The following is a 27,327-nucleotide window of genomic DNA, read 5'->3' on the forward strand; positions in this document are numbered from 1 at the left end:
GTCAAATTGTATTGATTGTCATGAACAAATTCACTATATTCATGTGTCGTATTGAAATATCCGATTTAAATAAATGTAGTAAATTGTTGAATTAAATTGAACTGAATATGTTGTTCTTATTTTTTTTCACTCAACAATTCCGTTTTATATTTCTGTATATTATTGGCTAAAAAAATATATATATATATATTTTTTTTTTTTGGGGGGTCGATTTTCAAACCAATAAAACAAACTAATTAGCCATAAACTGTAAGATAGGGGACCTACAACGGTAATCCACTTGGTCTACTCACACTTTTTATAATAACGTTCCATTTGGTTTCATCCCACATGGTCTAACTTTAGTTAGTCTCAAACAAATTCGTCTAACAATTAGGTTTAATACACATTTAGCCAATTTACCATTTTGTCTAAATTCCAGTTCGTCCATATCCATTTCGTCTTATATCCACTTCGTCTTAGAGCCCCTCTTACAAAGAGTTACGATTTATCCAACCAATCTCAACTGTATGGAAATCCATCCATACCATAATTTTTTTCTACAGGAAATTCGCACAATCTCCTTAGTAAACAAAGAGAATTACACTGAAAAAAAAAAAAAAAATAAAATGTAAAAAAAAAATTAATAGGCCTAAAAATAATCAATTTGATTAAAAATTAAGCCCCTAAAATAAAATAAAAATTTATTGATGGCTACCCTTAGCCCAGCATGCCAACACAGCTACACCGCGAATATTTTTTCACATTTCGGGGGCAGGAGTGAATCGCCCCGAGCCCCCACCCACGTAAAAGTATTTTTGTGCGACTCTAACATCCACACCACAGTCACACTCAGTCAAAGAAATTAAAGCATATTTAATTATTACAATCTTAAAGCTCTACACCAGGGAAAATCAATATAGAAAAAAAAAAAAATATATATATATATATATACACACAAAAAAGGCAGAGCCTATACGACACTGCCAGCGCCAAGCTTCAAGCTGTAGTTCACTCTCTCTCACTCAGTCAAGCACTAGGGGGTGGGTGCAGGGAGGGGGAGTTTCCCCCCTTCCCGCGCGAAGCGCCAAGCTTTCGGTGTTTCATAAATTGAAATTAAAAGCAGCCATCTCTCTTGTCTCTAGTACCTATATCAGGCCCAATTCAGTTGACTATATTGTGATTTTGAACCTTGTTTTCAAAAGTGATTGTGAACGCACAAAAAAGGGATAAAATGGAGGAAATTAAAATAAAATTAATCCCGTGCGAAGCGCGGAAGCTAAAGTGTTTTATCAATTTTTTTGCAAAGAAAAGGGTACCGAGAAAAGGGTATTCTCTAAGTTATATTGAATACTTCCCTTGGAAAGATCAGATTTGATTACAAACAATTTAGCGACAGTGCATATCTTTAACTCGCAAAACAGAGGAGAAGAAGGATATATGCCGGGAGGAAGATATTCCTCCCCGCGCAGAGCAATGAAACTCTGAAATTTCAAAGGGCGGACGTTTCATCAAATGTACATATCTCTAATACCCCCATCGGCTCTAATTCAATTGTTTTTCCTCTAAGATTATTGAACTTCATTACAAGGAAAATAGTGCGCAAAAAGTTGCAATGAAACTACTGTGATGCATTGAAATTATATAAAACAGGATGATGTATAATTATCATGATGCGCTTCATTTTGAATGATGAAGAAACTTAAGTGTCATTCAAAATTTCAAACTTAGGACGCAAAACAGGACAGGAGATGAATGTGTAGGGAAATGACATGAAGTTTAGTAGAATTTGATAAAAAAATATTGTTCTTTTTTATTCAAAGGACAAGTCCACCCCAACAAAAAGTTAATTTCAATAAAAAGAGAATAATCAAACAAGCTTAACACTGAAAATTTCATCAAAATCGGATGTAAAATAAGAAAGTTATGGTTTCACAAAACAGTTATATGCACGTACAGGTCGGTATGCAAATGAGGGAACTGATGATGTCATCCACTCACCATTTCTTTTGTATTTCTTTATATGAAATATGAAATATTGTAAATATCTCCTCATTGTCCTGTCAAACAGCGTTTTATATCTTCCTTAAATGTGGAATTACCATTGTTTTAAGATTTTATGGTTCAGTCAAGTTGGTTCTTATTGTCAAATCTGTAAAAATTGAAATATTGTACAATTCAAAGTCAAACAATAAAAAACAAAAGAAATAGTGAGCGGGAGACATCATCGACTCTTTCATTTGCATGTTGCTGAGTTGTGCATATAACTGTTTTGTGAAAAATAAGCGAAATTTTAAAATGTCATAACTTTCTTATATTACATCCGAATTTGATGAAATTTTCAGCATTGTGCTTATTTAATTTTTCTCTGTTGATTCAAATCATCATTTTTCTGGGGTGGACTTGACCTTTAATACAATACGAATTTTATACCTTCCTCTTTTTAAATTAGGAACCTGTTTGCCCCCAAATTATGGTTGTTTAGTAATGAGCTGAAACGCGGGATAAGTTGCCTATATGGAGGTGACGGCAGAAATTGATATAAAGATTTTACCCGCCCGTAGCCGACCCGACCAGAAGTTGCGCGACCAATAAAAAAAAAAAACTTCATATACTTCGGACTATCCTTACTCTAATTTCATGCCCTAACGTATATATTTGAACTTTAACTGGCAAGAAACACATATAGCTGAGGTGGAAAAACAGGGTTAGAGAAAGGGTGAGGATAACAAAGGAGAACTGCAATATTGTCATTTAACCGCGCGCAGCGCGGAAGCAAAATTCATGTACTGTATATGAAATTAGAGCAAGAGTGAAGGAATTTCTTTTTGAGAAAAAAAAAGAATAAAAAGAAAAACCCACAAAGCTACCTTTCTTCCCTTTCCTTCCTTCGCTTTTCCTTTTCTCCTCTCTTTTTTCCCCTTCTTTTTGGGGACGTTTTTTTTTTTTTGGGGGGGGGGGCGACCGCCCCCCTGGCTACGCGCCTGGGCACAGACATATAGGGTTGTCACGGGTGAAAAATTATCTCTCCTTGTCCCCAATTGATAAGGTACTGTCCTTCCTAAATAGGGACAGACTGCAAAAACGTCGGTGTTCACTTAACACCAGCCTATCAGTAAATACCAGGGAAGTGTTGAAACAACACCCGTTTGGCGTTAGGCTAACACCAGATAGGCATTAAAGCAACACCAATAATATCAATTTGATTATAAACTGGTGTTGTTTCAACACTTTCCTATAGTGTTTACTGATGTAGATACCAGGCTGGTGTTAAATGAACACAAGTGTTTTTGCAGTGAGCAAGTATGCTGACAAGTTTCTTGTTTGAGCTCATTTATCACTCTTTTATCTTATTTTTGTAAAACATCAACAAACAAAAAGAAAAACAACAGAAGCAGACGAATATTCTAGATGAGAATTCATAATTTTTATTGCAATTCTAAATCTCAGCTTGCTTAACACAGCACATGAGAAAGGTCAAAAGTCAAAGGTCATTCTGTCAATCACTAATATGGTAAGGAGTACGGTATACACATTGAAGCGACACATCATTTCACTGAATCAATGCATCTATTCATTGCAATTTAGTCATTATAATATAGGCAACAATATATCTGCCTCTCTAGTTCTTAATCTCAAATCCGGTGTAATTCTTTTCAATTCTATTGCCATATTTGTTACTTCATTCGGCACTGTATAATTTAATGTTCCACTTAATGACGACTTCAAATGTTTTTAGCTATCGAGAAAACAATGTAGATATTCTTGCATTTTTCCTGCTCTACTAACACGGCCTGTAAGTTCTTGAATTGTCTAATATATGAGTAAATATAAACACTGTATAATCATCATCAATATTATATATCTAACGAGAAGCAATAGAATTTGGGATTGAAATTACCTAGTGGGTATGATTTAGTCCTCAAAGTGTAAATAAGTAATGAGCTGAAAATATGGATTGGTTTAGATTTATATATATGATTAAACATATGTTATATACAATTGAAATATATATGATGATATAATTATATGATTGTTAACAATATACTAGGAAGGTACATAGAAAATTTGTTGAACAACCATGATAACGTACTTAAATCATTAAGACTAAAAATACTACACCATTCTCTTTCAATTTAAACAATCCAAAATAGAAAATACATAGACATGGAATATCTTGTGAAATTTTGTTCATGCAAGCACACACTAAAATTGCAAAACAATTTTTGTTCGATAGCGATAACTTAAGACAATGCTAGAAAATGCATAATATGAAACAAAGTCCTTCATTCAACCCACCCCCCCCCCAAAAAAAAAAAATCCTTCTATATATTCGTTGAGTGGCTCAAGCTGGTTGGATCTTATTTTGATAAAGAGATTTAGAATTGTTTAATGTAAAGAAAAGAAATCTGTTAAATCAAACAGATTGCACAAATATTACCCATCAGCATTATTCAACACAGTTATATCAAAATAAATCATCATTGCAAACTATAATGCAATACAGTTATATCCAATTTATGTCATAACACAAAAATATTTTTGTAAGTTTATCATGTGCACCACAAATGGAAACACTAAATCTAATCATGAAACTAGGTTTGTTAAAAAAAATAATTGTTCATTTCATAAGCTGAAAGTTACAAATATTGATTGTAAAATTAAATCATAGTGAGTCTGTATATCAGAGATAAATATATTTTGAGCTACAGTAAAGGCTTAGACACACTGTTAAGAAAACCCTGATTTTACAGAAAAAAGAAGATTTTGCAGAAAGCAATAACAGAATCATTCTGTGAATTCATAAAACAGGAATTTTTTAACAGAACAGGTCTGTTTAAAAAGGGGAAACGGGTGTTATTTTTAAGGAAATTTGTAAGGTTCCAAACACCAAATACCAATTTCCTGTAAGATTACGCAATCTGGTAAGATTACAGGTGTTCTCGAGACTTTGCTGCAGGAACTTCTTTTATTTTAAGGATAAATTTTCTAACAGTGCATATAGGATTTTAAAGGAAACATCGGTTTTTAAATATCAAAAGAACAATGTCAAAAATTAATGATTTGTTGATTTGCTTATCAAGTCACTAAAATATTGTAATTAACTGCTCTCACACACATAGACTTGTGAACATTGAAACACCTACAATAACAAGTAACTTTTAAACAAACATAAAGAAAAGATCTTGGAGAGCAAGTAAAAACAAGTGAAGTAAAATAAAATATCTATAATTACAAAAAATCATATAATTGGACAATAAATAGCTTACTGAACACACATGCAAAAATTAAAATAGTTTCCCTTCGCTTTAGCAAATAGAAATGCATGGTAATGAACTGTCTTAACTAATATCAATATTGAAAATGTCTCATTTAATCTTTCTGCCACCACAGATTTTGTTTATGTGACAACATTGAATTTGACAATGCATTGTTAGACCAATCAATCAGCAAAAATAGAATAAAAAGAATTGAATAATAATATATCTTTGGTAATATTGTACATGACTGCACAGAGAGAAGTCCGTCATGTCTCTGCAAGAACATCTCGAGATTCGCATTGAAACACCCCATCATTCTTGCATTGACATAATGTGATGCCATGATGACGCCCTTCCACCATCCCGATAATTTGTATACATCGCAAGATAGACATGAAGGGTTTCACCTTTTATGGTGTGGGGGTGGACATTTCCAATGGGGGTGAATCTTGTTTTCAGCCTGATGAGTAGAATTATTATATCAAGTTACCCTGGTTGAGCAAAATAAGCCTGTGTTTTGATAAACTGAGAGTGTTGACAAGATATCTTAATAAAGATCATTGGATGCCATATAAAGACATTTGAACGTAGTAACAGTGAGGGCTATAGATACATGGAGAGATAGATGATAATTTATAAAGACGAGGAGAAGACAGAGAAAGAAATGGAGAAGAGAGAGACACAGGAAGAGAGAGAGAGTTAAAGAGAGGAACCAAAGGGGTGAAGGGAGATTGGGGAAGGGGTTGAGAAGGAGATAGAAAGGGGGGGGGGAAGAGAAAGGGAGAGAGAAGGGGAGAGGGGGGGGGAGAGAAAGGAGTGCATAAGAAAATGCTTTATATTTCAATTTTTTTTTTAATGCAAGTAAGAGTACAACATCATGTAAAATTTAAATCTCTTAGAGAAACGTTATGGAATCCCTTCAGTCATGTATGTCTGTAAATAAATAATAATTATTTTATTTATATATATATAATTATAATCTGTAAATCTCTATATGACTAAAGTCACACATCTGTAGATATAATCCATTTTTCATTGACACAGTGAATATAAAAGAATAAGTAATCTTCCCTTTCAATACAGCAAGTCGATGGCTTATATATTTGCACTCTTGTATATCATAAAAGAGGAATATGAAAATATAATAAAATACGGTATATAACATATATACATCCTATTAGATACATGTATATGATTATTGTTACCAAACAAGTGAGAAGTCAGCAGATAATTGCACAAAACAATATTTTTTTCATCACAACGAATTGCACAAATCTGTTCAGCAGATAAAACACAAAAACAGTGAAATATATTCATTTGCAGTTAACAAAAAAACAAACAAACAAGGTATGTGTCATATGAATGAGCAGTGGAAATGAGAAACAGAAATAGAGCGTATCAGAGAAAATGAGTGAGAGATTGATATAGAGAGATAGATACAAAAGAAACAGAGAGTGGGAGAGAGAGAGAGAGGGGGGTGATAAGTGGGGGTAATCTGAGACAATAACAAGCAAAGGCAATAGAAATAGAAATTGACAGAATCTGTTCAGTGTAAATTTAACTTTTAAAACATTTCAAGCATGTGTTTCAGCCTAAAATCACCTAAAATGACCATAAGCCACTATAAATATATATTTTCACACATACATCAGCTGAGATTTATTCTCATACCTTGTTAAGTACAATACATCATGAATATATTCCGATAAAAGGTCACTATAGAAAACACAATTGGAAGAAAGACTTAAAAACCATCACAATACCCAAATTTGAAGCATTCAAATATATCCTTCTTTCCAGCAGAAGCAATGAAATCTATAATGCACAAGTTTTACATAAAACAAAACAAAAATTGATAATAAAAACAGAAGTATTAAAAAAATTTCAATACAAGACCAGTCACTAATTTTGCACAGCAGAAAATATATACATACATCAAATGTTAATGAAGGCAGTTTAGTGAGCTACATGTCAGTGGATATAAATGCAATTTTTAATCTTGTTTGATATATTCACGTATTCATTACTTTCCCTTTTCTTTTTTACGACCATCAATATTGACTTCATTTCTTCAAATTCATGTAATTCATATAAACAATTTGTTGACATTTTCTTGAACCATCCTAGTAGGGTTTTTAGCAGACAAATAAGTTCAAACTTGAGCTTTTGATTTGTGGCAATTTGTGGGCTTTTAAAAATAGTGATTGAATTTAACTTTTTTTTCAAATATAAGCATTGAGTAAGAACTTTCTGAGACTGAAAATTGTGGGAACAGAGATATTTGACAGTCTAGTCCACATACATATTGAAAACATATAGATTTTTTTCCTTTTTTTTCTTCAACAATTCATTTTGAGGAGCTTCATTAAAATGGTGACAAATAGAATAATAAAATTACTGAATATAAACTTCAGCTTATGTTAGAAGTGAGATGTAACATTTCTCAATACTTTTTGTCACTACGGAAGAAAATTACAGTAGAAAAGTCCCCTAAAGTGATTACCGGTATATGGGAAATATATATGACACATTTCTGAAAACATGAATCATTTCAGAATCAGATGCGGTCCCATACCATCACATCAGTGTGCAGTGCACGTATCTTTTCTTATAATTGTTGATTATCTTCAAATTTTCATGCTTGATTACAAAGTTTATGCACAACCGATATACAACTCCCCAGCACAAACTTGCCCCAAAGCATCATTTTCCTTGTTTAGAGGAATTAATGATTCAAAACTGTATAGCATTTCAGAGACAAAAATCACTCATAAATACACATGTCTCTGCATTAAGAATTTCATAACATAGATAATTCATATCAAAACCATTTTGATTTATCAAATATACATATGCTATATGATATCAATGGACTCATTTCAAATTCATATTTTTCTTCCTTAATAGAACTATTTCATCACTCATGCAAATCATATTTAAGGGCTCAAGAAGTTAGTTACCTTTCAACGATTTGAATATGTAAATGACATACGCTTGGAATTCATTTTGCACACATCTCAAATAATGGTATATGGCAGAAATATCTTAAGAAAGGAACATAAGCACTTATACATGTATATTTATATAAGCACATTCAAGTCCATTACATTTGAGGTATAATCTGTCAAAGTATTTGGTACTATCATACTGAGAGTATTTTATAGGGTTTTAATTCTTTGACTTTGATACTTCAGCCGTGTTGATTTCAGCTCCAAGAAATGAGTCAGCAAGAGATTATTACAATGTCATATATTTCGAAAAATTCATTGGAACAGTACATGCGATAACACTATCAAAATCAAATTTTTTCTCCATGAACCCACTTGGCATTCAGTCAATGACTATCAGTAGGAGAGGTACAAACATGCCTGCAATGCGAGTCCATAGCAGGCAGAAAATTCTTTCTTTTTTTTGTTTAAAAGGGGCTACCTTTCACAGCCCACATCTCTAATCCGCAACATTTGAGAATCTTTAACATGGCAGTATATGGGAAATCCCCAGGGCTTTTTTGAGCATTTTTTTTTTTTTTTTTTTTTTTTTTTTTTTGGGGGGGGGGGGGGGGGGGTAGAAACCGCCCAGAGCCCCTGGGTATTTTTCACCCTAGTCCACAGTTGAGAAATAGATGATGTACTAGTATCTCAAACTGCTACATAAAATCTAATGCCCTTACCTCTCAAAAATATAGAGATGCTGAAAATTGCCATTTAAGAAATACAAATTGACTTCTTCACATGCAAAATCAAATCAATATGTAGATCTGAATTATCCATTATAGCTACCATCCTTACAATCTCGAAAGCAGCGTTACATTGCTAACCTTCAAATCTTAAAACTGCACCCCCAACGCACTCCAAGAAAGTCATATATTGAATCGTTATGGATGATTGCTCTAAATGGCGAGCCCAGCCCAAATAGTTGATAATCAATGACGCATGCACTATTAAAGAGACACTGCACGTGGACAAATTTCTTTTCAAGTTCTTGAATGTAAATTATTGATAGGTAGCATGGGTGAGGGTCATACAATACTGGAGGGAAACAAACCAAATTCATGCTCCAGGATGACGTCAAGATGGGCAATCTTTGATCCCCCATGTTCAGATTGACAGCCAGATAACGAAGAATAGCATGAATATTATTGCCATGAGTAGGGGATAGGATACCCCAACGCACTGGCGGGGTGTATGGTGTAAAGTATATCAGAGGGTTGTTAATATAATCCATGTTGCATAAACACTTGGTTCTAAGAAGCAACTACAGAAATTAGCCAATTTACCTGACCTGACATTTATCTTTTATCTTACATTTTATCTTATTTACATTTATCTTATCTTTTTCTTTCAAAGAGGGGAAATGACAGGGAGGTGCTATCACGACACTTAGAGCTTTGTGGGCATCTCTGAAATATAACCCAGTGATTTGATAATCTATCAAGGGACTCATATACTGAATTAAGCCCAGCATAGGAGATTTTCCAAGAGTAATATCTTCAACTTTGGAGACGTTGATAATTACTCCGAGAGCAGGTTTCACTCTTACAGTACGAGTATGTTAACATCATAAGTAACATGGAGTATTTCTAGATAGGGCAGTGTCTTTAAGGATATGTTGATAAGGACTCCTAATACAGGGTGGATATACATACTTCCCATTGACTTCAGGTCCGATTTAGTCCATGGGTATTTCTAGATAGAGGATAGAGCAGTATTTTCAAGGATATGTTGATCGGAACACCTAAAGCAGGATGGACTTGCATACTTTACATTGTCTCAAGGTCCGAATTAGACCATGGGTATTTCTAGATTGAGCAGTATCTTTATGTTGATTTGGACTCCTAAAGCAGGGTGGACTTACATACTTTCCGATGAATTTGTCCATGGTTATTTCTAGATAGGGCAGTGTCTTCAAGGAAATGTTGACAGGCACACCTAAAGCAGGGTCGCTTTACAGACTTTCCAATGACTTAAGGTCCGCTTTTAAGTCCATGGTATTTCTAGATAGAGCCGTGTCTTCAAGAATATGGTGATCGGCACACCTACATCACTCTGTCTGGACAGATCCCTTATGCCCCGATGATACATGGAATCGTGTCGGCCAGGAGCAACAGACTGATGGCCAGGAAAGCGATGTAGAAGAGGAACATGAAACCTCCCATGACCTTGGTCATGCGCCATTTGTTGACTGCGATGAGGATCACCACCAGGATGAGCATTCCGAAGAGGAGGAAGATGGAGCAGAAGAGACCCCTGCTGTCCACGGGCACCGGTGTACCGCTACGAGAGAGGCTCCAGAGGATCCATGGAAATGGTAACCTGCAGAGGGAGGGGAAAGAAAGGGATTAAGATTATAATTGTGACCTGCCACCCCCAAACCAACAATAAGTAGACTAAAATGAATATTGAGATATTTATGTAGCTTGAAAATTCATTTCCTACGCTTTAAAATTATTTATGATATGTTAAAATTGACCAACAATAACCATTACAAGTACTTGATTGAATGCAGAGGAAATTTGGCAAGAGCTTAAAAAATAAGGAGAAAACAAGGTTTGAAGTTCAGGTTCACTCATGAGATGAGCATACTGTGTAATCTCAGTGAAACTTCCAAGCAGTCTGAAAAAGTAGTGTCCAGGAAACTCTTGTATCTTTTCTTTTATTCAACTTCACAACTTCAAATTTTCACAGTATGAAGAAGAAGAATTGCTCTTTTAGGTAAGCTATTTTTTAATTTTTTGATTTTGGAGACTAAATTATTATTTTGGCTATTGACAGAGAACCTTACCTGGTGACTTATTGGTGGTTTTGGGGTGGTAGGTCATAATTACTCTCTGTTATTCGATTACCATGAGACTCATATTTGCAATAATGACGACTCCTACCAATCATTTAACCCCTACTCTCAGACCAAAAGTCTCTTGCAAAAATTGAAATGCTACCTCTTTGTCCTGAAGTCGCAAACAAGGTTGTAAGCAAAAGCAAAATTGAACAATAAATCCATTACTAGTAGACTACAATAAAGATTAATCCTGTTAATCTTTATTATTGCAAGGCAACTTCAAGCACAAAGATCTCTGATCTGGATGTGTACACTGCTGGACCAATTGGTATGAAGAGAGGGCGCGGTGATATCTAGTCGTATTGTAGGTAGCTCTTTTCGATCTTCGATATGTTAATATGAATTAGGCGATGGGCACCATTGACCATATTTCTTTATCACACATTGCCATATGACTTCTATTTGGAATTGGAAAAAGGCACACATCCTCAATACTACAACAATGAACACAACCCCATCCTCCTCCTGATAAAAAGAAAATCTTAAGAAAATCTTAACAGACAAAGACACTAAAACTTAGAGTCAGTCCAGATCGATGATCACAGTTATGAGACAATCTGGCTGTTGTGGATTGTAATATACTGTCATTAATACAGTCCCTGTAGACCAAAAGATACAGGGTTCGGTATTACGATCTAGAATTCTCGCTATTGACAATAACCAAAATTTCCCGGATGTAGCTCATGCCGTTTACAAGTGTGACCCGGTAACTTCCAGTGGCTTGAAGGTAGGAATAGCAAACAATAAAAGGGATTAACAAGAAGTTTTACAATGATTCTTCCTTGACAAGTAAGAGATTGATAATGCGGTGCGAAAGGGGATGCAACTAGACCAGCGCTAGCTACGTTAGGAGTAGACTGGATGTTGTTATGTCACACATCACTGAACAAGGATGGAATTTCTAGTTCAGTGCACAAAGTGAATAGCGAATTCACGCAGTGCACTACGTCCAGGAACTGTAGGTTATATTCGATAGTGAGAATTGTCAAGGTGTTCACTCATCATCACTGATCAACTCAACATTATTCTACTGTGAGAGCACAATAACAGAGATGAAGATTCTTACAAAGTTTGACATTTAAACGTTCAATCCAACTATACAGCAATTCACATGTGAGGAATCGATAGTCTCCGTTACCAAGGTGTTAAGGTCTTCTTAGGTGTTTTAAAGATAACTAGAATATTGTTCTTTTGGAAATGATGATTCAGAATCATCTTTTCGTTTAAATGATAATTAGATGACATCTAAGAATACACCTGGTGTAAAAACGAGTTGTTAAGAACTTCACCACAATACTCCAACCCAAAATTTGTAGTTATACAATACACCCATCACAACATTATTTGCTCCCCTTTGGTGAGGCCCAAGTTGACTTCAAATTTTCATCACTGTGCTTTTTTCAATAATTGTTCAGCTGTATTACCAAAGAAGAGGTTCAATTCGTTTAAATTAAGGAACAATATACATATCGGGTCAGATAGATCAGCCCCCGAAAGTTGCCCAACAGCCTCCATAACTTGCATTTTTTTGGTTTAATACTCAGGATGATTCAGAATGATATATAAGTTGAAAAAAAATCATTTTATTTACTTACCCGACTGTTATGTCAAAGATGTTGCTCCCGACGGAGCTGGATACAGCCATGTCCCCAAGGCCTTTCCTGGCTACGATCACGCTAGTAATCAGATCAGGTATACTGGTACCAGCTGCTAAGAATGTTAGTCCCATCACCTATCAAAAGGAACAAAAGAGAAATGTTATTCTATCATTCATCCAAAGAAGGAGAAAGAATCGAAAGGAAAGGTGCTGGGGCTCACAGGTCAAGTGGCCAAACTTTGAACCACAGGGTCCAGGGTTCAAATTCCATTGCATCACTCGTGTCCTCTAGCTGGCAAGGCATTTATCTACATTTGCCACTCTCCACCCGAGTGTAGTACATCGGTAACTGGTAGGAAGGAAAATATTCCTTGAATGCTCAAGATAGCTGTGCTACAGCTGTGGAAATAATTTTAAGTTATTAGATACATTGTATCTTAGGTGTCATGGGCTTCACATAATCACATGCAAAGCAAATGGAGACTGGATTTTGGACTTATACAAGAAAACGAGGCATATGTCATCTGGTTACAAATTAAAAGTGTTTCTGGCTTTCCATAGTTGAGTGTAATTCATATTTATCACGACTCTTTTTAAGACAGAGTCCTAGGCTGGTATTCAATATTAAGTAAGTATTTTATTTAGCACTTTACTTGGCTTTGCAAAAATGCTTGAACTGGTATTCATATCTCATGTAAGTATTTTACTTTATAAAGCCAAATTTAAGCAAAATACTTAATAATAACCATTGTGACATCATAGAGTTTTAGCCAAATAATGCGCAATATATGTATTGCAGTATGTATAACTGCGCGTAGGCACGTTTGTGCAGGCAAGCCAGACTTAAGCCAGGTTGGTGGCTGACTATTTTGCCCCCCCCCCATAAGAAAATGTTACCAAAGATGGTTGAGTATTTTACTTAAGCAAAATACCGAGTAAAAAACCCTGAAAATTCTGGCTTAAGTATTGAATTGAATACCGACTCTGGATATCAAAAAGTGTTATTATGGGGAGAAAAATAAAATGCATTCACATCTAACGTAGATTTCACTATGGGCATGTTCTGAAATGGAATAACAAAACTCAGAGAAAATGCTCAAAAAGTTTTGTGTACAAATTTAATGGCTAACGAGGCAAAATCGGGGGGGGGGGGGGGGGCTCGAGATCTTTTTTTTTTCTCACCTGAGCGCAAGTGCATGCATAGAAAATAATAAAATGTGACATTTACTGCACAAGTCAAGACAATATCATCATGGTGTTTTCAGCCTTATTTCAAAGGACAGTGGTAAACCACAGTATTACTTTTATAAGGAACATTTCCTTTTCAATCTTTACAGTGTCAATTGTATGTTTTATGATCTGTAATATTCTAATATGCAATCAAGCTGAAGTTAGCGGGGAAAATAAAACATCATCATCACCATCATCATCATCATCGTCATTATCATCATTCATCAGCAATAGCAGCATCATCATCAGCATCATCATCATCATCACCATCATCATCATCATCCTCACCATCATCATCATCGACATCATCATCATCATCATGATCATCATCATTATCATCATCATCCTCAGCATCATCATCATCAGCATCATCAGCATTATAATCATCTGCATCACCATCAGCAGCATCATCATAATCATCATCATCATCCTTCTCCTCATCACTATCACATCCATCCCCTCCACCATCATCATTAACACCATCCTCCTCCTCCTCCTCATCATCATTACCATCTTCATTATCATCATTGTCATTTCTACAATCAGCAAAATCATCATAATCACAAAATATTCTTCATTTCCTCCTCCTCCTCATGGCTACTACAAATGCCTAGGGTTGTGTCAGGGTATGGGGTGGGGGGGGGGGGCAAGATGGGCAAACAGCAAGTTAGATTTATATACAGTGTATGTTCTTGTAGTGAATATAGAGGTACAGTATATTTCTTATGGTGAATATAGTGGTATTTTTTTAGGTATCGAGACAGAGGGGTGGGAGTCGGAGGAAGGGAGAAAAGAACGGGGGTGGGGGCACAAGAATAAAAACAGTGAAAGAATGACATTCAATTCTGTAAACTGGAGCAGGAAATAGAGCAAGACACAGTCCCTTATAGCAACACATTTCTTCACGATCTTTCATTTCGATGCCCTCATACCATGACATTTCTCAGAATATTTCCATCCCAATCAATATGCGAGACAGGAAACTCTTACACTGCCACTTGCGTGGTCTTACTTGTTCCAAGATTAAATCGCAACATGAATCGATTGCTCTTCAAACACCCGCCCTTCCTCAATAATAACTTCTAAGAGGAGGTATAATACAAAAGAATCAAGATATTCATTTTCGTATCAAAAGATACAAAATAAATCTTCATCAAATTTCACTCATGAATGTTGCTGTGAGACACAGAGATGTAAATTTCTTTCATAGACTTTGTTACGCCCATCCATCATTTTTATAGGAATATTTCCCTTTCCAATAAAAACAAGTGGAATGCCTCTGGCCGTCTCACCTGCATCACGCGATTCAATATAGCAGCAGTGCTGATTTTGAAAACTACTATAACTCGCACAAGATGTTCAGTGATACTTGGTTACTCTTATTTCCACGTTTTATGAACTAGACCAATACACTTATAGAGATATGATGGCAATTCAACAAATACCCCCAACGTGGCCAAAGTTCTTTGACCTTACATGACCTTTGACCTTGATCATGTGACCTGAAACTCGCACAGGATGTTCAGTGATACTTGATTACTATTATGTCCAAGTTTTATGAACTAGACCAACACACTTTCAAATTTATGGCTGTAATTCAACAAATACCCCAATTTGGCCAAAGTTCATTGACCCTAAATGACCTTTGACCTTGATCATGTGACCTGAAACTTGCACAGGATGTTCAGTAATACTTGATTACTATTATGTCCAAGTTTCATGAATCAGATCCATAAACTTTCAAAGTTATGATGGTAATTCAACAGATACCCCCAATTCGGCCAAAGTTCATTGACCCTAAATGACCTTTGACCTTGGTCATGTGACGTGAAACTCATGCAGGATGTTCAGTGATACTTGATTAACCTTATGTATAAGTTTCATGAACTAGGTCCATATATTTTCTAAGTTATGATGACATTTCAAAAACTTAACCTTAGGTTAAGATTTTGATGTTGATTCCCCCAACATGGTCTAAGTTCATTGACCCTAAATGACCTTTGACCTTGGTCATGTGACATGAAACTCAGGCAGGATGTTCAGTAATACTTGATTAACCTTATGGCCAAGTTTCATGAACTAGGTCCATATACTTTCTAAGTTATGCTGTCATTTCAAAAACTTAACCTCAGGTTAAGATTTGGTGTTGACGCCGCCGCCGCCGCCGTCGCCGTCGCCGCCGCCGCCGCCGTCGCCGTCGGAAAAGCGGCGCCTATAGTCTCACTCTGCTATGCAGGTGAGACAATAAAACCAGGAGAAATAATTGAATACTCCTGGAAAAGAAGTCTAAAGAATAAACATGATAAACATGGTATTTCTATGACAGACAAAAAAATATTTCAAAAATATTTTTTTTAATGAAGTTTTGGAAATAGAGACTTTTTAAAGTGTTAGAATTCAAGTTTCAATAATGCAAGGCAGTTAATCTCATTACCAGGTCCCTCTGAGAGGACTTGAAGCTAATGGTCCTGTGGTTTGTAACTTACAAAAAGCATTCATATTTTCTTGCAATCGTGTAAAAAGAAATCACCACAACCTCAATTCTCATTGAAACAACTTTTTTCCACATAAAGAAAAGCATTTTCTTACAGAAATCAACAACTAAATAAGAGGTATTTTCTGGGGGAATCATTGATATAATCTAAAATGAAATTATTCCTGAAAATACTCCACTTACAAAAATGCTTGAGAATTTGTTTAAAGAATGAATCATATCATTGATATTTTTCCTCATTTCACCTACTGCTGCTTGGGCTCTTGGAAAATCCAAATATAGAATAGTTTTATTAACTTAAGTGATATGTATAGTTGAGGAATATATAAATATGAACAAAGTCACAATGCTCACAATGATATTTTAATCATATTATTGGGACTGAAAAACTCCATCCCATTTGTACTTTAAGATCAACAATTTTTTCATGTGACCGGGATTGCCATCCATCGGCGGAGAAATCCAAACACAATACCTCATTGTCAAATCAGGGGTACGATTTCTTTGCTTTGGGAGTTATACTAGAGTAGCTCAGAGCAGGCAAAGATGAATGCAATGTCCCATCATTAATGTGCTTAGCAATGCATCTCTTTCAGAGACTCCAAACCACATAGGCAAACAGTGGCGTGTGTGCCAAGCAAATTCCCGTTGCCATGGTACTTGCAAAATCATGACTAATCTAATAATCTGGGGCTCTGTGCAAAAGAAGAGGCTTGAAATGGAAGCCCGCGGAAAGTAGCTTCATCATCTGGCGTTAGATTACCTAGATCTTATTACTTTATCTCCGTCTCATTACTGTTAGACGGGAGGGGGGGCATATCTACTTTGGTTGATGGAGATGAAGGGAAGCGACATTCTGTTTGCAGTTTAACTCAAGAGGCAATACAGATATTAGACGTAGGGAGAAATTAGTGCCGACTCCGGAAAGGAACGGAACAGAAACGGGAGAATAGAGTAAATAGGAGGGTGTTTGCTGGGCGCAAGAAAGATGCTAACAGAGGGGGAGATGGATAGACTGTGATGAAGATAAAAGACCCACAAACACATCATTCACTGTCTTCTGGGGCAAACAGAGACAGAGGCAGACAGTGAAAGCAAGAGATCCAAAAACACTTGAGGGAAGAAGGAAAGAGAAATAAAAGTTTACCATAACAAAGAAGAATTGAAGATGCAAAGGAGTAACGACACACGAAGGGAAATATCGTGGCTGCATGGGCTGTTAAAACCTTGTATCTCAAAATTTACAAATTTTGAGGGCAGCTTAGCAAAGGCTGTATTTTAGAAATAAGGCAATGGTTACAATTTACATTGTGTGAAAACATTCTGATACCTGTCAAGACCTCATTCTAGGCAAATGAAGGCTGTTACCTTCATGTTATTAGTCTAAAATCAAGCTTATTCTGAGGTGTCATAAAAATATTTTAGTTTTGAGATACAAGAATGTAACAGCCCAGAGACGATATATCATTTAATGAAGCAAAATGAAAGAGACAGATAGAAATGTGTTTATGAAGTGAAGAGATATGGGCGGTAAAGGAAAGACGCGGATAACGTGTGGAAAGCGATACAGCAAGCAGTAGAAAAGATAAGGGAAAAAAGGAAAACCCCCTGGGGGCCGTTTCATAAAGCTGTTCGTAAGTTAAGAGCAACTTTCAAAATGATTGGGGATCCTTTTTTACGAGCTGAACCATTGCCAATGAATATACCATTTACCACAAGAAAGGATCACCAGTCGTTCTTAAAGTTGCTCTTAACTTACGAACAGCTTTATGAAACACCAACCTGGAAGAGAAAGAAAGAAAATGGAGGATATGAGACATAGTTAGTTAACAAAAATAATCTCAGTGAAAATTCTATGCAAGAAGATAACAACCCTTTCCCAGCATGCTTGTAATTAATCAACATTCACTGGTTAGAAGTGGGATTTTTCTTTTACTTTTCACCATTTTTTCCCTTTAAATTAAAGACACTTCAAAGGGAGGATGCTCTACGCAGGTGTTATGAAAGTCGATTATGACACACAGTTCCCAAGTGTTATGAAAGTCAATTACAACACACAGTTCAGAGCATGATCCCTGAATGGAAGCAATCATGTTGATTAATAGGGAGTGAGGTACGAGCATCAGGTAAGGGATTGTGTTCAAAACCCTCTCAATTAATTATTAAGGTATAGACTAAGTAGATGAAATGAAGAAGTAAAATGGAAGGGAGTTCGCAGAAAAAAAAAGACAGAGTGAGACGCAGAAGACGAACAAAAAGACAAGAAGGATGAAAGAGATTAATTTTTTCAGAGTGTGGGAGAGATGCAGACAGATAAAGAAAGAGCAAAGCAAATGAGAAAGGGTAAGAGAGAGGGGGGAGACATAGAAAGCCACGGAGGAACAGATAGAGAACATAATACAAAAAAGACTTTCTTTTCATATTATAGTCTATGTGAGACAATTTTAAAAATTATTTTCAAGGCTACTTTTCATAATATACTGCCTAAATCTGCAACAATGGAAAAGCTTAAACATTTGGCCCTAAGCCCCAAGTAATTTTGTCCATGTTGTTCTAATAGATTTGTATTGAATATCCTATTGACACTCTATCTTACATTTATGAAATGCTTAAAAATTCACAGAATATACAGATATTAGAAATTGTCCCAATGTTTTTTTTGCACTCATACCATCAAGAATATTTGTCTGTGTTCAATTTTTACCCCGTGACCCACCCACCAATATCTGTGTGTGTAGTCTACAATTTTTTTTCTCAAATAAAATGTTCACATAATTGAACAAAACTTACAAGGAATAATGAGAACAAAAAATGATATCTGATATATTTTTTAAGGAAAATGTATAGTTACAGAATAATAAGCAAATTAAGATCAGAAAAATTACTGGAAAAGCCCATCCATTTACAGTGTGGTCCCACATGTTGTTTCCTGTGTATAGCTACACCAGGAAAAGCACAAGGTAATGAAAATGCAGATAATTTCAAGCAAGCACAAATTACTTTGATTAAACTGTGCGGTTCTAGATATGAATTATGGCATATGATAAACCCTTTAGGATTACTTCCCACCATTTCCTACCGAAATTTGACTTCTAAACCAGCACTTGATATTTGCTTAATGTGAAATATTCCCACTTCCTACTTCCTAGAAATAAGAAATGTTTCATGAGTACCTTCTCACCACTTTCCACTCATTTTTAACTTACCGGTAAGCATTTTGTAATATACAATTCCAACAAGTCCGTTTCTATGCAATGTTTGTGATAGTGAGAAAGAATAGATTGAGCCACTTTCTTTTCTCTTTTTAAAAATAAAATTGAATTAACTCTTTCATCAGGATTTCCCTCTAAATGCGGAACTTTCTTTGCACCGGACGGTCAAACTCTTCCAAATCCAATTCCACAAAGTGTATTCAGCTTTGAGCATATGAACGATAGGCATGTATGTGAATATATTTAGTTTGACAAACAGATTGGAGCTCTTGACCCTGTTAAAATGTGTTCACTGATGTATTCTGGCAGGTTGAAATAGCTACACGTAGCTATTCATACTCCTCTTCTCTCTCTCATTCTATTCCACCTCTTTCACTCTCTCTCTCTCTCTCTGTCTTTGGTTGTATCTCTTTGTGTAATTTGTCACTGTCTTTTTGTGTTTTTCTGTGTCTTTTTTTGTCTGTCTACATGTATGTGTATCCTTTTGTGTGTCTTAATGTGCCTTTTTTGTCTCTGTCTTTTAGTGCCACTTTTTTGTCTCTTTCTGAATGTGTATACCTTTGTGTCATCTTGTTGTTTGTCTTTCTGTGCCCTTTTTTGTGTCTGTATGTATGTATGTGTGTGTATCCTTTTGTGTGTCTTAATGTGCCTATTTTGTCTTTGTCTATATATATGTATACCTTTGTGTCATTGTTTGCCTCTATCTTTCTGAGCCCCCTTTTTTGTCTGTCTGGATGCATATACCTTTGTGTCATTTTTGTCTCCATCTTTCTATGGCTTCCTTGTCTCTTTATGTGTATCTATGTGTCAATTTTATCTTGCCTCATTAGTTTGCATGCCTCTCTTTGTCTTTATGTATCAGCTCACCCATTTTATCTACCACTCTGTCTTTTAAATATATGGTTCTGTATTTCTATACCCCTCCTCCCGTCTCTCTCTCTCTCTTTCTCTCTCTTACTCTCTAATTTTTTTCTTTCTACATGTCTCTTTCCTCATTGTCTGAAGAACTGTCCTCTCTCTGATTGTGAGACTACTCCTTCCCTCTTTCTCTCATGTTCCTATTTTCTCCTCCCTTTTCCCTATAAATGCGGTTTCTCTATAATGATTTTTTCTACACAACTCTCTTGTAAATGTCATTAGATCTTTCATGACCATAAGACAGAGACTTCACGCACACTCCCCCCACACACATTGCACTTAAGTAACGCCCCTCTATTTCCAGCGAGTCAAGGGATTAATCAAGCCGCCCCCTTTAATCAAGTTCCTTTCATCAATGGACCCAATCCTTCATCTTGATTTCACTTGTTTCACCATCTTTATTTCATGATATTCTCTGTTCTCTTCTGGACCCCGTCTTACAAAGATTTACGATTGATCCGATCAATCGTAACTATGGACGGCCAGCAACGTCAACATCTATTATGCATGTTTGTTCAAAATATTTTCTAGCCATGATGTCATGCATTCATTGTTTTCTTGAAAATTCACTGTGTTTCTCTTTGCATACAAAGGACATTGTGCAAGTTTTTTGTAGAAAAATTATGACACTGATGGATTTCCATAGTTACGTTTGATTTGAACGGATCAATTGTAACTCTTTGTAAGATGGGCCCCTGGACTATTTATTTGCTCCCCCTACATTCCTTCAGTTTCTGTCTTCTGCCCCCTCCCCTTCAAAACAAAAATATATGTGTCTCTCCCCCAGTATGCCTCTTTTGATATCTCCCTTCCCTCTACCCCCTCACCTCCCCAACCCATCTTCTGAATCCATTTGTGAATGACTTGCTTCTTTCTATCTCTATCCTCCTCTTCCTTTTTTATTCTTTAATCCATCTTCTATATGTATATTCTTAAGGGGTGGGATTGTATAGGATATGGACTTGCCTATTTCAATCTCTACCCCCTCCCTATCTCCCCATCCCTCTACCCCCTCCCCCCACCTTACCTGTCCAACCCATCTTTTACAATCTTAAGGGATGTGATGAGAAAATACATTGACTAGCCTCCTTTTATCTCTATTCCCCCCATTCCTCTACTCCCTTACCTGTCCCAAAACCGATCTACTACATTCTTAAGGGATGGGATGAGAAAATACATTGACTAGCTTCTTTTAATCTCTATTCTCCTCCCCTCTCCTACCTCCTTTACCTCTCCAAACCATCTTCCACATTCCTAAGGGATATGATGATAAAGTGCACGGGCTTCCCAATTCTGACAAGCGAGAAAGATCAGGTGTCGAGAGGGCGTCCGAGTGAGCCACTGAATGGGATGAAACACACGCTAGACCTACCTAGTAACAGCTCAATGGAGAATACTTTCAAACATCAACTAGGGGAGTTTGGAAAGCCTTGATATATCAACAGAGAAGATTTGATATAAACAGTTGAATAGGAAAAGAAGGATCCTTTGAAAACTATTATTATTTAGAGAAGTGCAAGAAAACCACCATCTATCAATCTCAAGTAGATATGAACCTCTCACAGAGGGCATTGTGAGAAACTTATTTGCAATCGATTTCAAAATCTGGGCCCTGTTGCATAAACACTATGGTAATTTTCATGGACCTACCCACGGAGGATCATCTATTGTTACTAGGGGTGCTGTGACAATGCTCAGCACCCCCAGTAACAATAGAATAATCCTCCGTGGATAGGTCCATGGTAACTTTGCCATCCAAGTGTAACTACCATGTTAACGATGATCAACAGCCAATCAAAATCAAGGATTCCAAGCAAGTTACTAAGGTTAGTCTGATTTCTGCCATTGACTTTAACACAGGGCAAAAACTTAGGTAAAAAATACCTGAGTTTTCTCAGGTAAAAAGTTTTATGCAACAGGTCCTTACTGAAATCAACCTAGGCCCCGTCTTACAAAGAGTTACAATTGATCCGATCAATCGCAACTATGGACGGCCAGCAACGTCAACATCTATTATGCATGTTTGTTCAAAATATTTTCTAGCTGATATGATGCATACAAAGGACAAAAAAAAAAAATACAAAAATTATGACACTGATGGATTTCCATAGATTTACGATTGATTGAATCAATCGTTTCTCTTTGTAAGACAGGGTCCTGATGATACTTTCTTCGCATTCTGCAGTAACTCACCACACAGTCGGCAGTTATCAATTGACTTTAAAAGCTATGGGGGTCTACCACTATTCATCATCCAGCAGTAAAAAGGGGCTACGTTTTTCATATTCATTATTCACAGAGAAAGGCGATAATTGTGTTCCTTTTTTGTCTGTGGTGAATCGTTGAAGGTGCTATCATGAACGGGGGAGTTGACACAAGCTCTGGTTGCAATCTCTTCGGCAGCTCCACTGACAATGACAGATGCTTTAACAAGAATTTTTCCTAAACAGTTATTTGGAAAGTGATTATGAAAAATCTGAACGAGAAGGATGCTCAAGACAGAAAGAGGGGGAAGGAGGAAGTGTCATCAGCGCGGAAGAGTCGGTAACCCTTCGTAAGACGGAGAATGCTCGTAGAAATAAATGATGATCATTCATGCAATTGCTGCACAGTGATCCATCAAGTTTCTGAGAGATTGCCTATTTTGCTTTGCATAAATTAATGATGGTAATTACTTTCTTGAAGCCTTTGAGGGGCCATCATAGCACCGGTCTAAAACATAAATAATGTGCAAGAGGATTTTTCAAGGTGTGAGATTGGAAGACAAATAAGGTCATGTGATCAGTCAGCTGATCAACGTAGGTGGCTGTTTACCAGTTCTGCCTGGCTCTGTCTTGTATTGTATACGCTGTAAACAGTCCCTCGACCAAAGCACTTAAATCCCCCACATAATGAACTTGGTATTACATATCATTGACCTGTCTGGCTGCACACTGAAAGCAAAGAAGACAAAATAGACCCCCTGATAATGAGACGGAAAATAATTTTCAAGGGTCCTCAACATTTGTGTGTCCTTGTAGAAGAATATCGGTGTAGAAATATCAGCTGGAATGATTTCTCTGGCAATGCCGTTATAAATTCAAAATGGGAAATAAATTAGGAAATGAAACTTTCAAAGCTGTATCTGTGTGTAGTCCCATCGACTCCTATCTCTGTGGGTAGAATGAGTGCCTCAGACTTTAATCAATTGATTTCCATTGCTTCTAAAGAGCTTCAGGCAATAAAAGAAAATACAATTGAAAGCTTCATTCAAGCCATGACAGCAACTTAATCATACATTTTGTCAGTGAAAATACTAACTCAATGTTGAAGTGATAAATATTATTTTTAAGTCAAGTTAATATTCAAGACCTTCAATGAGAACAACTAATATCTCATAAAGAGTCTAAATTCAAGTTTTATTTTGCAATGAATTCTTAGAGAATGTTATATGTTTTTTTTTTTTTTTGGGGGGGGGGGTAGAAATGTGGTGTGTCATCATAACATGAAAAAAAATTGATAAAAAGCTGAAATAAGAACGTGGAATGCCATAAAGCGATTGACTATCGCGTTTCCAGTTTTCACTTTTTCAGATGATCCTTAGTGTTTTGCACAATATTCTTGCTCATCTTTTAAAACTTTGCATAAAAGTCATACATTATTATACATTTACATATTTCCCTATCACATTCAAATATCTGCAAGTTTATTTATATCTGCATGTCTATCTTTTTGTCTCTTTCTTTCTTTCCCTTTCTCCCCCTCTCTAACTCTCTTCCTCTCTCTACATTGCTATCTACTTTAGATTGATAATCGTTTGTGGTTTAAACTTCAATTTTCCCATTCACTGCCTTCTTGCCCATCCTATTTATAAACATGACAAGTAATTTGATTTATAAGTCAAAGGCAATGTTCAATTTAATACCATCCAGCAAGACATTAATGCGATTAACGTTATGCAACATGGAATCATACATGGCCGGCCTTATGCAGGAATTTTTTCCTAGTGTGAGGGGGGGGGGGGGCAGGACGCATACAAATTTGTAATAAAACTCAAAAGTGAGACAAATCATATTAATATTTATGACAACGTGGAAATAACGATTTCTAAATTTGAATATTGTGTTTTGAATAACGCCTTCTACCCTCTTATTCAAATCAAGTCTTAAAAGTTTCATTCTATTTTATGCATGTTTCTTTGTATACCACAATGTACATGTACGTATTGTGTATGTATTACACCCTGCGAATGGCACACGTATTGTTAGTGTTCTTTGCCATGGACCTGGGTTGAATGATGAAACTTCTCATGATCAACAAAGAAAAAAAAATCAAAATCATCATCAGGTCCAAAATGAAAATCCTAATATACAATCATTGTATCAAAAAACTTTCCCTGGCACTTAAAACCCCTTATGGATGTATTACTCATTCTTTAGGTTGATAACTGTTATCTGAACCCCTAGGACTTAAGTTGTCCATTGAACCATACCTCTATCCTCCAAACTGGCCCTCCTTACATCCCAGAAGAAAGTTCCCCCCCCCCCTCTTTGATCATTAACCCTAGTCATAATGCTAATTATTGTAGCAATCTATGGTCAAACATCAGAGGGCTATTTATACCTCTGTCTGCACAAATCTCTCATAGGATCCAAGATTTTGAAATAAACAGGGGGGGGGGGGCAAAAGGCAGATTTGAAAATATAGGGGGCATGTATCACAATTTTCTCCATTCATCTATTTATATGTCTGTTCAATGGGCAATTTCCATTTTCAAACCGTACAGGGTGCCGTGCATTTTGCACCCCCCCCCCTGCCTGGATCCACCAATGAGATAAAGATGTTAGCTTGTGGTGTTTTGCCTCTCTCGCTGACCACAGCAGCACTGTTGATCCACAGAAGCTCAAATAAAGTGCTGTTTATATCTACAGGCCAGCCGACCAGAGCATAAAATCCACAAACTAAAGCTCCTTGAATAAATGAATACAGGGTCACAAATAAATTTGACAAACCTGTTGCCTGATACAAAACATTCTCCTGTAGAAACTACATTTAAGGTGCATGCAGTTTACCACTTACACCTGTAAAAGAATTTAGGTAACAAAGTAATTGTTGTGAAATAATTTCTTTTTTTTTTTGGTTGCTGGTTTTGGTGTTGGGTAGATTTCTAAATTAACACGATACAAAAACAAAAGATAAGGCCATTTGATGGACAAGTCCCACTTGGTGTTGAATATGGACCATTTATGAAAAATCACATAAGGTTTACATAAACTAATATTAGGTTAATAAATTGGGATTCCACCAACGCCAATAACCACACCAAACTTGAAATCACCAAACTGCAAGTTCACGAATCAACTCTTAAAATAAAATTATCTCAATTATGGATGGAGTCATATTATCTTAGATTTGCTTGTTTTTGAGGTTCCATGACAATTGCTCTGGCGACGATTGCTCTGATGGAAAATCTGCATGTTAAGCCAAACATAAATCCTAACCTCCAAAGCTACCCTAATCCTTATCTTATCATTATTCTGAATCAAAAACTCTATTACAATTTCAACAATTCCAATGTTGCAGGATCAAATGTTGTGTCACCATATTTGAAACAAAACAAATTGTTGTTGAAATCCTACAAAAGCAGAATTTTCAATTTAGGTGAGCTGAACTCTATGGCCTGTATTCTGAAGTCAGGTTTAATTCAAACTCTGGTTTTAAGTTGTGGTTTAACTATGGAAAGCCAGTTGTTACATAAAATCTCTAACAGTAGAGGTTCAATGTATCAGCTCATTTGACTACCAAAATGTTATTAACTGCCTGGGAAGGATAAGTATAACGGTTGTCTTCACCATTAAAAAATTAGTAAGAGCACAGTAAACATGAGAAGCAATCACTGTAAACAAAACGTTTGGCTTCCCATAATTTTAGCACAGGGTTAGACCATGGTATAAGTTAAACCTGCCTTCAGAATACGGGCCATATCAGGGGCCACGGAATGGTTTTCAAAGTGGGGGGGGGGGCTGACCATGCAAAAAATCACAATCATATGGTAATTTTTTTGTTTTTGTACAAAGTTTTGGAAAAAAGTGGGGGGGGGGGGGCTGAAGCCCCCGTTTCCGCGGCCCCTGCATATAAGATCTTTTACATCTTCCCCAAAGTGATGTTATTAATCTCTTTCATACCACCTTTGAAGGAGGCCATTTGACCACTAAGGGGAATATTTCAATTCTCAAGTGACCCTTCATATTTTTTCTTGCATGCTTTATCATTTTTGCTTCTTTGTTAGTATAATGAAGGCCATAGAACTCTTACCACTAAGGGGAATATTTCAATTCTCAAGTGACCCTTCATATTTTTTCTTGCATGCTTTATAATTTTTGCTTCTTTGTTAGAATAATGAAGGCCATAGAACTCTTCTGAACAATGTGCATTATTAATGACAAGTGCTCATTGCAAATTTCACGTTGTCTTTGAGTTGAAATGATGATTAGAGAGTCATGGGAGTATTTGGCCTCATCAGTTCTTTTCACTCTAGGGGTAAACAGAACCCCTTTGAAACTGTTTTTCCCCCTAACCCACTTCAAATGTCTGTAATAATGCTGCTGAAGAAAATTAAACAATAATTGCTGTCAGAGTGATGGGGTTTAACATCATAGCTTGAAATTTAAACAGTGTTTATTTCAACATCAGTCATTTGCATAACCTTAAAAAAAATCTTACTTGAAACGGTGGAAGTGAGTATATATTGAAGAGTCACATTTAAAATGACTGTTTTTTCCATCTTTTGATTCTTGATTCTTCAGAAAAAAATATATGCGA

General features: G+C 36.1%; 1 protein-coding gene across 1 annotated transcript; it reads right to left on the reverse strand.

Moving 5' to 3' along the window:
- Positions 1 to 3,384: 3,384 nt before the first annotated feature.
- LOC129260538 (sodium/potassium/calcium exchanger 2-like) lies at positions 3,385 to 12,804 on the reverse strand. Its single transcript, XM_054898505.2, has 2 exons — positions 12,671 to 12,804; positions 3,385 to 10,552 (listed from the first exon to the last, which is right to left on the reverse strand). The coding sequence occupies exons 1-2, from the start codon at positions 12,802 to 12,804 to the stop codon at positions 10,303 to 10,305; spliced, it is 384 nt and encodes a 127-aa protein (XP_054754480.1). The 3' UTR covers positions 3,385 to 10,302.
- Positions 12,805 to 27,327: the final 14,523 nt, after the last annotated feature.

This window comes from Lytechinus pictus, chromosome 5 (genome assembly GCF_037042905.1).
Source record: "Lytechinus pictus isolate F3 Inbred chromosome 5, Lp3.0, whole genome shotgun sequence".
NCBI lineage: Eukaryota > Metazoa > Echinodermata > Echinoidea > Temnopleuroida > Toxopneustidae > Lytechinus > Lytechinus pictus.

Coding starts and splice junctions, on each gene's coding strand:
- LOC129260538 (XM_054898505.2), bottom strand. CDS start 12,804: ATGGGACTAACATTCTTAGCAGCTGGTACCAGTATACCTGATCTGATT. Junction 10,553..12,670: donor ATCTTTGACATAACAGTCGG/GTAAGTAAATAA, acceptor CTCCCTCTGCAG/GTTACCATTTCCATGGATCC.